The sequence below is a fragment of the Malus domestica genome, chromosome 16, assembly GCF_042453785.1.
Source record: "Malus domestica chromosome 16, GDT2T_hap1".
Lineage (NCBI taxonomy): Eukaryota > Viridiplantae > Streptophyta > Magnoliopsida > Rosales > Rosaceae > Malus > Malus domestica.
The window spans coordinates 14,604,562-14,619,494 of record NC_091676.1 but is presented as its reverse complement, the minus strand read 5'-3'; the positions used below and the strand labels follow the sequence as shown (position 1 = coordinate 14,619,494).

The following is a 14,933-nucleotide window of genomic DNA, read 5'->3' as shown; positions in this document are numbered from 1 at the left end:
TTACCAAAAAAAAAACTTTTTTGGTTATTAAAATCCAATCATCTGAACAAAACCACACATTAAGCGTTTTTCTCCAATCAGTATTTAGAATACCGATGTAGGTGGAAATGTCGATATGCAAATTATAGAAATATTAGTTGTCTTCGACATAAATTATAGAAAGTTGCAACGGGGGCGTATATCAATTCATTCAAAGTTAGTCGAAATTAGATAAAAAAATCTCAATTTTTTTTTTGTAAAAGTTCAAAATCTGCAATGGGTTTCAACAAAACTTTTGTAATAAATTGGTAAATATCGTCGATTTTCATTGATTTTTGTATATCTCGTCAATACAAGGTAAAGTATGCATTTCATCTCTTTCCATATCGATATTTGATTTTTTACATATTTCAACAAAAATATCGATAATTTTGTGAATATTATAAATACCATCTCCAATACAGTTATCTGAACAATTATTAGATATGACTATCTGATGGACATGCACAGTTGCACACTACAAGTCAGTTGACTGTTCGCTCAACTCACATAACTTACTTTCACTTGCTGGGTTTGGGGTGCCAGTCTTGGAGTCTTTGATTTTCGCATCAGGCTTACGCATTCATCCCGTCATTTCAAAACAAATCATAAATTCAACCCTAAAAAGTGGTTGACATATTAATATTATGGGGTAGTACCGTACTACTAGTGTATTAGTAGTAGCTCAATCAAACACCAACAAAGAGTGTGAATTCAGAGATCATGGCAAGCTCTCAGTGCTGCTCAAACCCTCCGACCCTGAACCCCTCCAGCGGCACCGGCCATGTCGAAAACCTCGGCGGTCTCGACTCCTATGTCACTGGCTCGCCTCACTCCAACCTTGCCGTTCTCCTCGTCTCTGACATTCATGGTAACGTCTTGATATTGTAGCTTATGTGATGTTCAATTCTGTGAAGAAAGTGTGTTTTGTATTACTGCTTTGTCATGTTGAATGTTTGCTTTGTCATTCAGGATTTGAAGCTCCAAAATTGAGGTATGATGACTTTTCGCTTTCGGATATTGACTCGGGCTCATCAGTTACACTTGCTGAATTTGATGAGCAATTTAGTTTGTCTCTATAATCTTTGTAAGGATAAAACTTCACTTGCCAGTTACAGTTACCGATATCAGATATTTTCATCACAGAACAACAGTGTTGAATATCACTGTAGAGGTCGTTGTTTCCATAATATCGTGTACCCTTTAACTAATGCCACCTGCCTTCCATTGTGAAGGAAGCTTGCTGACAAAGTAGCAGCTGCTGGGTTCTTCGTTGTGGTCCCCGACTTCTTTAACAAAGACCCTTATGCACCTGACGATGCCAATAGACCATTTGATGTTTGGAAAATTGATCATCATCCGGTTGGCTCTTTTGCTATTATGTCTACTTTTATGCATATCTGTTTTGTTTCTTTAACGATCGAAGTACTTTTACAACTCTCTCTATGCAATTTTAGATGCTTATGTGAGTGGGTTCAGCTGGGCAGTCCCATGACTGTTGTTGTGTTAAAACTTTTTACGGTTGTTCACTACTAGGCTGATTCCACCTTTTGTGACAATGGTTAAATTACGAGTCCCTGGCATTGGGGTGCTATCAAAATTTTTCTGCAATTTCGATATGTTCAAGTATTGTTAGCTTCTGAATCTTGTTTTGGGATTGATAGGACAAGGGATTTGAGGCTGCAAAGCCATTTCTTGAAGCTTTAAAAAGTAAAGGTGTTTCTGCAATCGGTGCTGCAGGCTTCTGTTGGGGAGGTGAATTCACTTTCCTTTCTCGTTAACAACTTTGGTTACTCTATTTCATTTTTGTTGCACTGAAATAGAGCAACAAAAAAGCTTCTCATTTAGACATTTGGATAATGTTAGGCAATGTTTTACTTATCACTCTTGTTTGGTCGACGTTGAATTATTTGCACTGTTTTCAGCCAAGGTTGTGGTTGAACTTGCAAAGCTCCCGTTAATTCAAGCTGCTGTTCTGTGTCATCCTGCAGTAGTCACAGTGGATGATTTCAAGGGTAAGATATCAGTATTAATATTCAGGAAATATCTCTTTAAGACACCATTATTGGCACAAAAAATTACTCGCACACTCACTTTATGATCTATTCATGTTATTACTTTCAGAGGTTAAGGTTCCTATTTCTATACTTGGAGCTGAGATTGATCAGATGTGTCCGCCTGAAGTCGTGAAGCAGTTTGAAGACGTTTTAACTGCAAAACCTGAGGTAGGAATATCGTTCATCTGAACAGCCTTCAATACTTTGTGCCTTTGTTAGTTTGTTTATTCGTATCACGGACATTCCTCAACTTGAGATGCCTGGCGAACTTTGTCTATCATATTGTGAAATATAATTGTGCATGACTTACAGTTATAGGTAACCTGCCCTTACAAAAACGACTTGTAAGGGAAGGGTGCCAGAGAGCTTATATGCTACGCTTAGCTTCTAATTTAATTTCCAATCAGGGTCATACACCATTTTGTATGAACTTCCAAAACATTTTATTTTTGTTCTTTTTGAAGAAATGATAGGACAACACCAGAAACACCCCCTTCACATTAGGGTTCACCACTGCGGTAGCTTGTAGCACTAAACTTTTGAAGTTTGTTGAAACGATTGTTGGTTTTGTGGAATCACAGGTTAAGAGCCACGTTAAGATATTCCCAAAAGTGGCACATGGGTGGACGGTGAGGTACAATGTTGAAGACAAGGCAGCTTGTAAAGCTGCCGAGGAGGCTCATCAAGACTTGTTGGAGTGGTTCTTGAACCATGTCAAGTGACTGGCATCAGCACTGTAGCGGTTTTCCTTATCTTATCAGCTGCTTTCTATTGGTAGCCGGTGGTAAAACAATTCCTCTGGAGTTTTATTAAACAATGCCTCCGGAGTTTTATGTACTAGTATTTGTTTGCAAAACTTTCGTAGTTTGAACTGCCGGTCTTCGACCGGCCTCCACCGTGTAACCCGGAAGAACTCACAACACCATTTTGGTGTCATATAAATAAAGTACTAGTTGGAGATGCCCTATGGGTTAATGAGAGTTTTATAAACCTCATAATTTTGTTTCCGATACTTGATAACCATTTTGGTTTTCGTTGTAGTTTTCACTTTTTTGTTAGGAACGAGGGGAAATACAAAGGAGAAAAGAGGGTTGAGCAGAGGTAAACGAATGTTGGTGGAACTGGAGGAAATGTGCACGGAAGAGAGCTCAAATTTGGTTGTTCTTTCCTAGTTTTGGTTTCCTGCATTCTTCGTCGTTTCCCCTTCAATCCTCTCTCTCTCCATCCTCATCCACGATTCAAATGACCACGTCCACGTTCACATTCCAGTTGGAACCCCAATTCCGATTCAAATGACCACAACCGTGCGAGAAACCAGAAAGTTGTGAACCAGAAGTATTATCCTTAACATTTGGACAAGCAGATTTCTGAGTCATCATAGCAGTGAACATAGAAGCAGTGTCAGGATCAATTTCTTCTTCAAGTAATAAATCTCTCACCTCAATAAGAGCGATACGAATTGGTCTTGCACGAATGTGAGATTGGAAGAAGTTATATTCAATAGCCAACCCTTTTAAAATTAATGACGATGACCGTGTCTTGATCGGAAATTGTTTCACCAAGAGCAGCAAGTTGTTGTCTCAAAGCTCGAACACGCTTCCAGCACACATCATTGGAGTCAGTGCCTTTCTGCATTGCACACAAATTATTCTTCAGGTGCCATAGACATGCTTAGATATTCTACCTTCTTAATGCCGCTATGTTTCTTCAATGTTTCGCGGTATGCATTTGGAACGACTGTTGGTTTTATGGAATCACAGATTAAAAGCCTTGTGAAGATTTTCCCGGAAGTGGAACCGGAGGTAAGACGTGATGATGAAGCAGATTGTAAGGTTGCCGAGGAGGCTAATCAAGACTTGTTGGAGTGGTTCTAAAACCATGTTAAGTGAATGGTATCGTCATCACTGTGAAGCGTTTTATCGTCACTGAAGGACGAGATTAATTTGAACCTTATCATATCAACTACATTCTATTTACTATGAATCAGAAGAATGCTTGCACTTTTATGGTACCAATATTTGTATGTAAAATTTGTTGCTTGGAAGAGTAGAGGTTTGACAACAATGTGGTGTTTTTAGGTTGCCATTTGGTGAGTGGTATAAATCATGCTAATATGTTTGATCAAGTTGATTAGTGCATCATAAAAAATAAAAAATAAAATCTTTTGTATTCTAAATTGAACAGAACTACACATTAAGCGGTTTTCTCTCTCTAATACAGTCATTTTTGGGTAGTTGTATAGTGTGAGTAACTAATCGATATGCACAATAGTCTTTTCTGAATAGTTGTGGAGTGTATGTAACTAATCAACATGCACAACTGTAATTTACTTTGAAGTTTTGAACCATAACATACTTTCACTTTCACAAATGACCAACGTGGTGTACTGGTTTGGTTTGGAGTGCCAGAGTCTTGGAATCTTGGACTGCGGCTAATACTTATTCTCCTCAAACTTTTCGCGTTAGGCCTACGTCATTCATCCCGTCATTTCAAAAGTAAATAATTCAGCAAACAACGACCAAGCTCATATCTCAAAGCATTGACTTTTCAATTTGCCACCAAAATATCAAATTCTGATATATTTGTTGACCATTTGCAAACTTCCATATTTTGCATTGGCCGGAGAATGATTTCCCCTTTATAAATATAGCCTCTGCTGTTCTAGCTCAATCAGACACTTACAAAGAGTGTTTGTGTTTGTGAATTCAGAGGAAAAAAAGAAGAAAGAAATCATGGCAAGCTCTGAGTGCTGCTCAAACCCACCAGCCCTGAACCCGTCCAGCGGCTCCGGCCACGTCGAAAAGCTCGGCGGTTTCGATTCCTATGTCACTGGCTCCCCTGACTCTAAGCTTGCCGTTCTTCTCGTCCATGACGCTTTTGGTACTTTACCCACCACTCCAAAAGTCTTTCTTTTTTTCTTGCTTGTTTCAAAAGCTTGCATTTTTTGTTCAGTTTGTGATTTGGGTTTGTGGGTTTGAGTTGTCTGTGTGTGTTTTTAGCTTAATGGGTACTGGTTTTTAGCTTGTGTAAATTTATGGGTGCAAGAATCTCCATATCGGAAAATTGACAAATTATAACTTATATCGAGGTCTTGTAGTGGAAAGCCGGCCTGTATTTCTGAAATCTTTGACACTGTTGCATATGTTTGATTAATTGATGAAGCAATCAGTTCTGACATCTTCCTTTTCCTTTTGGCTTTGTGGGTGCTGTGCATATGTTTGATTAACTGAGCAACTATTTACTTGTTCCCCATTTTCTGTTTTTTCTTTCTTCTGTTTTTGCATGATTGTTGTTCTTTCTTTTCCCGTTTGCTTCCAATTGGGAATTTGAATAGCGTAATTGATTTTTGATCATTCAAACCATCTGTCTCTCTCTCTACTGTATAGTTGCTTTCTGTGATGTTCTATCACCAATCCACTTGTTAATGTTACATGTTTTTGCCATGCAGGATATGAAGCTCCAAAGGCTAGGTATGACCGATTCCCACATTTGATAGATGAGTTCTCAGAAATCGATCGCTTTTCTTGGATTTTAAATCACATTTTCTGATTAAATTTGATGACTTGGTGAACTTTCTGAAATTATTTACTCAGAAGTACAATCCTTGAGGAAAAGATGGTTATGATAGGTCTATGTAAAGAGATCACTAGTTTTGAAGAATAGTTCAGAATCAGGTTGTTTACCATATACCTGTCGAACTTCACACTTTTCTCTAATGCCCTCTCGTTACGCTTAAAAGTTCCACACCTGTATTTTGTGTGTCAACTCTTTACAATAGCAATGGATAGTTGGTCCTTCTAGTTTCCAACATCAGAATTTTTTTGTTTGAAGAAACAGTTGTGATATTTACCTGAATCACTATTAAGTTTGCAAGATTGTAAAGTGCCCTATACCCTTTAACTAATGCCACCGGTCTCTTGTAAAGGATGCTTGCAGACAAAATTGCAGCTGCTGGGTTCATTGTTGTGCTCCCAGACTTCTTCAATCGAGACCCTTTTAATGGGGACCTTGCCTCTATACCGGTTTGGATAAAAGCTCATGCACCGGTTGGTTCTTTTGTTTTGATGCATATCTCTAAGTATTTTGTTTATCTGTAATTTAAGTACTCTCACAAGTATCTGTGTGTGATTCGTGAATTTCACGTAGAACTTGGGAGACATTTTCATTTCAGCTTAGCATCCCAGTATTGTTGTTGTTTTGAGCTTCATATGGTCTTGAACTCTAAGGATGTTTCCACCTATTGAGACTATTGTGACAAAAAATACAAGGACCTTATATAGTGGTGTTTTAAAAGTTGATATGGAATTGTCGAGCATACAAGTGCCGCTAAAACTGAGGTTATGAGCTCTTGTTTTCGTATCTACAGGACAAAACAATCGAAGATGCAAAACTGGTAATTGAAGCTTTAAAAAGTAAAGGTGTTTCTGCAATTGGTGCTGTAGGCTTCTGTTGGGGCGGTGAGTTCATTTTCCTGCTCTCCGTTATGTATATCTATTTCCTGGTTTATTAGTGCTATTCCAGTTTAACAATGTCTCGTAGGAGGAGGTGCTTATTTTCCTGCTCGGTTCGTTATGGCATAGGTCGTTTCATATGACATTGAATTATTTGTGCTGTTTTTAGGCAAGGGTGTCGTTGAACTTGCGAAGCATGACTTTATCCAAGCCGCGGTTCTGTGTCATCCTTCATTTGTCACTCTGGATGATATCAAGGGTAAGATTTCTGTATTTACAGCCAAAATGTTTCTCCGCACCCACTTCTCTCTATTCCTACCAGCAAAATTTGAAAACGATAACAAACCTGTGTTGCGCGATGGCTGCGCAGCCCTGACCGCCACATCTGCTCATGGCTGCAAAAAGAAACAAAATGTGGTATTACACTTCTTTCAAGAAAGAACAAAAGTTTTGTGTGTTGATTATTGATCTGTTCCCGGCCGGTATTACTTTCAGCGGTTAAGGTTCCGATTTCTGTACTTGGAGCTGAGATTGATCAGCTGACTCCACCTGAAGTCGTCAAACAATTTGAAGAGGTTTTAACTGCAAAACCTGAGGTAGGAATGTCCTTCAATGATTTTGATTGTGATCAATGCACATTCCTTATAAGTGACTGTCTGCGTAATGGAATCACAGATTAAAAGCCATGTGAAGATATTCCCGAAGATCGCACACGGGTGGACGTTGAGGTACAACGATGAAGACGAGGCGGCTGTCAAGGCAGCTGAGGAGGCTCATCAAGACTTGTTGGGGTGGTTCTTGGAGCATATCAAGTGACTGGAACCATATATCACTGCTGAAGTGTTTTATTGTCACTTAGGAAGACAGTTTAGAGTACCTTAAATTCTCTTATATGTTGTTTTTTATCTATAAGCGGTGGATTGCGCCAGTGACTCAAGCATTCCTCTTTGACCCGCTACATCCCGTGTTCAAACCCTCCTCTCCTCTTTGTGTAGATTATCGTTTGTACTCAATTGCTTTTTTATCTATTTAATTTCTGTAGTGTTACTTGCTTGGAATAAAGAACAACACCTAAGGTACCTAAAGTTCAAATTTTAAATGTAGACTTCATCGTTTTATGCCTTGGGAAAGTCCCATTGTCCTTTGTGTAATCTTCTTGATGAGACTATTTCTAGCTTACTTTTGAGTTGCCATGTTAGTTGTCATGTTTGGAATAAAAAGGTTATACTAATCACTTTTGAATCAGACATTATCCTCTACATCATAGTTTTGATCTGTTTCAAGCGCCAAGGTTTAAATTGGATTGGAATTTTATTTCGATTCTATTTGCGGTGCGCACGGATAGTTTTGCTTTGGTTGATCATATGCAATGTGCCTTCTGATTGGAAATTCATCCAATACTATCGTATAAGGGTTTTTATAGAATAATGAGCTACTGTATATCCACTGCCAAATGTGCTGCTGAAGCCTGAGTTTCAACATGGCTTCGATTCTCCTCCTTATTTGTCAGAATACAAACACATAGCTCCAGAAGAACCGTTCGATCAACTCGATCATTCCATTTGATGACAACATAAACTTCTGCAAAGTGTGATACTGTTTGGACCTAAAATGACAGTTTTGGGCCGAGGATTATTATGGGCTCGGCTTAGTATGTAAGATAATGGGCATCTCAAAATATTCCCAGAGAAGGCCTAGCCCAGTAGGGTTCGGCCGAATCCTATCAGAAAACAATCTTATTTGGATAGGAGGTCCAACCGAGTCCTGATATAACAGGGAGTCCTCGAATGCCAATTATGTTTTGAATAAAGAAAGGTACTGAGAATCAAGGGTTTGAATCTGAAGTATAATAGGGTTGGATTTAGAGTCCTACATGAATTAAGACTGACTGAAGCCCATTCGGATTTGATCAAGGAATTATAGTCCGAGTGAAACTCTACTTCGGCATGTGGGAATTACTACTATAAATAGAGAAGGGAGTGCATCATTCAAGGCCCGTCCAAATTAACACACCAATCTGCCCTGCACAAACTCTGACTCTATGTAAAACCTCTCAAACATCTTGAGATCTTTTTATTTTACCCTTTTTCTGCCAATATATATTCAATTTAGATAAACAGTACTGTGTTGGCAATCAACAACATCTCCAGTTTGGAATAATTCAAGACCGCTGGTTATCTATCCAAGTCTCGGATAGTAAGGATTTCCTGAGTCCTTGTTGGAAGAGGTCATCATATTAGCATTCTCGGCGAAGTAAGGTGTTACCAAGTTGCTTAATATTCGACACACTAAAAGCTGAATTTGATATTTTAGGATTGGATACTCATAAGTGTATGTTAGAGTGCGGCACATAGACGACCGAACCATATTTACAATCAAGACACATATTTCTTTCGAGTACTTGTGTCCTTACAGTTTGATATTGATTCGGCGTGCTTATATTCTCATGAATATAATTACATTCGCCGAATCCGGTGCCGACAATTCATGAACTTCTGAGAACTAGAAGCCTTATCTTCAAGCTCTAGAACCCGAAAGCTGAGACGTGTTCCTTCCTCGGCCCCAGTCGCAAGATTCAAAAGTTATTAGCGCACCCAACACCAAATCAACATTCATTCACTCCCCGACCGAGTTTGGCCAACGAGTTGGCACACCCTACATTCAATCGAAGGACTTAGTTAGCTTATTAGTAATTTAGCCTGCGTGCCACTTAAGCTAAATAGTTTTTAGGGGAACAGTTACTTACACCACCTGTTCATTCTTGTGCATGTATTGTTCATTCTTCATTCATGGCTTTCATTGCTCATCAAGAAAGTGCATAGTTTGATGAAATTTATGTATTTGAGAAAGAAATGTAGAGCCTTGAAGGGAAACTTTTTTAGAAGGAAGCAAGATGACTGCCGAAATATCTCTTGATATATCTTTAAAATGGAGTTGTCGATAACCGATAATGGTGAAGCAATATCTACCCATAATATCTTTGAAACTTCGGAGATATTTTAGGTAATATTGAGAATTTCGGTAAAATTTTGATATTTTGGTCCATTTTTTCAATATAAATGTTATTTATTGACACAAAAAATGAACAATTGAGATTGAAAATAGAAGATTTAATCATTATGAAAATTATATCTAATAGTTAAAATACCCACAATACTAAATACTACATAGCATCAAAACCACACCTCAAAGTATGACAGAAATTGGTTAAGAAGTCGTGACACAACAATGATTTGATATTTTAAATGTTTAACCGAATTAAAATAAAATTTTCAAAGAAGTTTAATGGCTTCCAATCAAAATAGAAAAGGAAGTTTGGTGCTATTGGTCCAGAAGTTTTGACGGATATCATCATTTTAAGTGTTACAAAATGAACTATTGTTATAAAAATGTAAAAGTTATAGAGAGATAAGCTTTATTCGGGACAGGAACGAAGCAGTTGCAGAGTATTATACCAATAAAAGCTGTTGCAGAGAAAGTAATGTATATTATTGCTATTAGATATTTTTCTTTTCCTTTTTTCTCTCTGCTTTGTTGAACATTTGTAAAGCTCTATTTATAGAGCATCACCATGGAAACAAACAAAAACACTATTAAACATATGACATGTTTACTGTATGCATGTGGGCATACATATTATACTATTTACAACACTCCCCCTTGGATGCCCACATATCAACATCAGTTGCCTCATTAAAACCTTGCTTGGAAAAACCCTATGGGAAAAAAAACATAGCGAAGGAAAAAGAGTACAACTTTATCCGGATGGTGTTGAGCATGCTTATGTTGCCTCGTTAAAACCTTGATAGGAAAAACCCAGTGGGAAAAATCCTAAGCGAAGGAAAAAGAGTACAACATGCATGTATCATGGATGCTCCCCCTGAATTGGATCTCCCCCTGATTCTGCATTCTTCAAATTTGTAAGCCGACGTAATCCGATTCCCTGCACCAGCTTCTGAAATATGCACTTTGGTAGAGATTTGGTGAACAAGTCTGCTAAATTTTCATTGGAACGGATTTGTCTGACTTCAATAACTTTAGCATTTTGAAGCTCATGTGCGCTGAAAAATCTTGGAGATATGTGTTTAGTCTTATCACCTTTGATAAATCCTTCCTTCATCTGGGCGACACAGGCTGCATTATCTTCATGGATAACAGTTGGAGTGTCTGTCTTTGAAGGTAGACCACATGAATTCCGGATGTGATGGATCATTGATCTTAACCAAGAACATTCACGACTTGCTTCATGTAGAGCAATTATTTCCGAATGATTGGAAGATGTTGCAACTAGCGTTTGCTTCGTTGATCGCCATGAAATTGCAGTATCTCCATTAGTGAACACATATCCATTTTGTGAGTGGGCTTTATGCGGATCGGAGAGAAAACCAGCATTTGCGTATCCAACAAGGATTTGTTCATTTGTGGGCTTGTCTGAGTAGAAGAGACCCATATCTGTTGTCCCACGAAGGTATCGTAGAACATCTTTGACTCCCTTCCAATGACGAATTGTTGGAGCAGAGCTGTACCTGGCTAACAAGTTAACTGAAAAAGCTATATATGGTCTAGTACATTGTGCTAAATACAATAAAGCACCTATTATGCTCAAATATGGTACTTCTGGACCAAGAACCAGTTCATCATCTTCCTTTGGACGGAATGGATCTTTCTTAATGTCTAAAGAACGAACGACCATTGGGGTGCTAAGTGGATAAGCCTTGTCCATGCCAAATCGCTTCAGTATTTTTTCAATGTAAGCTGATTAATGGACCAAAATTCCACTAACACAATGCTCGATCTGCAGGCCTAGACAATATTTGGTTCTCCCAAGGTCTTTCATTTCAAATTCGCTTTTCAGATATTCAGCAGTTTTATGGAGCTCTTCAGGAGTACCAACTAAGTTCATATCATCAACATATACTGCCACTATAGCAAATCCAGAGTTGGATTTCTTAATGAACACACAAGGGCAGATGACATTGTTGATATATCCTTCTTTAATCAAATACTCACTGAGACGATTATACCACATTCGCCCAGATTGTTTCAGCCCATATAGTGATCGCCTTAATTTGATTGAGAACATACCCCGTGGTTTGTTTGTTGCTTTACGCAACTTAAGTCCTTCTGGGACTTTCATATATATGTCAGTATCTAATTCTCCATATAGATACGCGGTGATGACATCCATAAGTCGCATGTCAAGTTTTTCTGAAATCACCAAACTTATTAAGTAACGGAACGTAATTGTGTCCATTACAGGAGAGTATGTCTCCTCATAATCAATTCCATGTCTTTGTGAAAAGCCTTGTGCAACGAGTCGTGCTTTGTATCTAGCAATCTCGTTTTTCTCATTGCGTTTCCTTGTAAATACCCATTTGTAACCTACGGGGTTTACATCAGTTGGGGTTTGGACTACTGGTCCAAAAACACTTCGCCTTTCTAAGGAATTTAATTCTGCCTGGATTGCATCTTTCCACTTAGGCCAATCTTGTCTCTGTTTGCATTCATCAACAGAGCAGGGCGCAATATCATCACTTAATATGATTTCAGTGGCTACTGCGAATGCAAACATATCATCAATGATTATTTCATTCCGATCCCACAATTCATTAGTACATGCATAATTTATGGAGATTTCTTTGCTTTCATGTACTTCTGTCTCTTCAGGGCCATTTTCTTCTTCTGGAAGTCCAAAGTCATGAATTGTGGATTTGTCATTTACTCTCTCTTCCTGAATGATTTCATTTGGATTCAGTTGTGCCCTCGTCTTTCTCTTTTGAGGGGCTGAATCTTTTGAACCTGGTGGTCTACCACGCTTCAGGCGTGCACCAGATGAATCATTCGCTGCCACTTTATTTTGTCCAACAGGAACATCAATTCTGGCAGGTGCATTTGCAGCTGGTATATGCGATTTTGTCACTTTCATAGCGTCATTAAATGCATCTGGCATTTGATTGGCAATGCTTTGAAGATGAACGATCCTTTTCACTTCATTTTCACATTGAATGGTTCGAGGATCAAAATGAGACAAGGTGGGAACAACCCATGTCAGCTCTTTCCGTTCTTCTGAAACGGTCTTTTCTCCCCCTAACGATGGGAAGACTGTCTCATCAAAATGACAATCACCTGTCAAGGGTTCCAAATATCTAATAATAGATGGTGAATCAAAACCCACATAAATTCCCAGTCTACGCTGAGATCCCATTTTAGTGCGTTGCGGGGGTGCAATAGGCACATAAACAGCACAACAAAAAACTCGTAAATGTGAAATGTTTGGCTGATGTCCAAACACGAGTTGTATAGGAGTATTGGTGGTTGGCTATAGGTCTCAATCGAACCAATGATGCAGCATGTAGAATGGCATGTCCCCATGCAGAAACTGGCAATTTGGTTTTCATAATCAGAGTGCGGGCTATTAACTGAAGCCGCTTGATCAATGCTTCTACTAAACCATTTTGAGTATGGACATGAGGAACATGGTGTTCAACATCAATGCCCAATGTCATGCAGTAATCATCAAAGGTTTGAGACGTAAATTCACCAGCGTTATCAAGTCGGATTGATTTAATGGGATAATCTGGGAATTGTGCTCGTAACTTAGTTATCTGAGCAAGAAGTCTCGCAAAAGCTACATTCCGAGTAGACAAGAGACAAACATGTGACCATCTGGTGGATGCATCAACCAAAACCATAAAATATCGAAATGGTCCACAAGATGGTTGAATAGGTCCATAGATATCCCCTTGAATTCTTTGTAGAAATGATGGGGATTCAGCATCAACCTTTAGTTGTGATGGTCTAATTACCAACTTCCCTTGAGAACAAGCCTTGCAAGGGTTATCATTTGAGATATCAATGTCTCTGCTCAATAATGGATGTCCATTAGAGTTGGTAATGATCCTACGCATCATGGTGGATCTTGGATGACCCAGACGGTCATGCCAAAGCATGTAAACCTTTGAATCAATGAACTTCTGGTTCATGATAGTATGTGATTCAACTGTCCTTATGTATGTATAATATAATCCACTCGAAAAACCACGCAACTTCTCCAATATACGCTTCTGGGTATCATTGGAGGTAATGCATATATACTCCACATTTTTTGCACTTTTCGTTTTAATGTGGTATCCCTTTAGACGTATGTCTTTGAAACTCAACAAATTTCGAGTAGATCGAGTAGCATACAATGCATTTTGTATGAACAATATTGTTCCATTTGGTAACATAATCTGGGCTTTCCCTGAGCCTTCAATCACATTTGAAGGTCCTGATATTGTTGTTACCCCTACTTTTGTAAGCATTAAGCTTGAGAAATACTTTCGATCACAAAGTATTGTATGTGTGGTTGCACTGTCTGCAAGACAAATATCTCCGCCATTTCTCATGTTCTGAGAATAACCACAGTTTTTATCCATGCTTTCTGAGTAAATGGAATCACAGTTAACAAACAATTTATAACAGGAAATTTACATGCCATTTTTATTGAATCTGAAAAACTAGTTTTAGACAACAAGTTCAGCATAATAAAAGTACATCAAACATAAACGATTTAGTCGGACCGATATACTTCATTCCCCCTTTCCATAATGAAGTCTGAAACATCTAGGTGAGTTGCGTCAAATTGCCCTGATAAATCAAACACTGGATCAGGTATATCCATTGGTTTAGCCTGGTCGAGAAAATTGGTCTCGACACCCTTCTCCTTGAGGGAGGCTTGATACAACTCCACCAGATGTTTTGGGGTACGACAAGTTCGCACCCAATGCCCATTGCCACCACACCTATGGCAGGCTCCTTCAGAGTTCCTGGGAGCATTGGTCATGTTAGCTTTGCCTTTGTGATGATTCACATTTTTTAAGCTTGGGCCAGAATTATGCCTCTGAACCTGGTTGTGAAACTGACCACCATGTTTCTTGCCTTTCCTATTCCATCGACCTCGTTTGTGGCCACGTCCTTGTTTATGATAATTACCACCAAAGGATGTGGCGTTCACTTCGAGGGAATCATCATTTACTTATGGGAATGGTGCAGATCCAGTAGGTCGGGAATTATGGTTTTTCATCAGGAGCTCATTGTTCTGTTTAGCTACTAGGAGCACAGATATCAGCTGGTTGTATTCAGTGTAGCCTCGCGCTCTATACTGCTGTTGCAGGAGCACGTTATTGGCATGAAATGTGTTGTAAGTCTTTTCCAGCAACATTTCATCAGTAATGGTATCCCCACAGAGCTTCATCTAGGAGGTAATCCTGAACAACGCAGAATTGTACTCCGCCACTGATTTGAAATCCTGAATTCTCAGGTGAGACCACTCATAGCGAGCTTTTGGAAGAATCACCGTTGTCTGGTGATTGTATCTGCTTCGCAAGGCCTCCCAGAGAGCTAACGGATCTTCAACCGTTAAGTA

At 38.9% G+C, this 14,933-nt stretch overlaps 2 protein-coding genes across 2 annotated transcripts; both read left to right on the top strand.

Moving 5' to 3' along the window:
- Positions 1-458: 458 nt before the first annotated feature.
- Positions 459-3,035, top strand: LOC103403831 (endo-1,3;1,4-beta-D-glucanase-like). The gene is made up of 7 exons (XM_008342678.4): positions 459-889; positions 991-1,012; positions 1,254-1,380; positions 1,683-1,773; positions 1,944-2,033; positions 2,143-2,243; positions 2,657-3,035. Exons 1-7 carry the CDS (start codon positions 742-744, stop codon positions 2,795-2,797), a joined length of 720 nt encoding a protein of 239 aa, XP_008340900.3. The 5' UTR covers positions 459-741; the 3' UTR covers positions 2,798-3,035.
- Positions 3,036-4,607: 1,572 nt separating this feature from the next.
- On the top strand, positions 4,608-7,625 carry LOC103403830 (endo-1,3;1,4-beta-D-glucanase-like). Its single transcript, XM_008342677.4, has 7 exons — positions 4,608-4,955; positions 5,524-5,545; positions 6,001-6,121; positions 6,442-6,532; positions 6,696-6,785; positions 7,022-7,122; positions 7,202-7,625. Exons 1-7 carry the CDS (start codon positions 4,808-4,810, stop codon positions 7,340-7,342), a joined length of 714 nt encoding a protein of 237 aa, XP_008340899.3. The 5' UTR covers positions 4,608-4,807; the 3' UTR covers positions 7,343-7,625.
- The last annotated feature ends 7,308 nt before the right edge of the window (positions 7,626-14,933 follow it).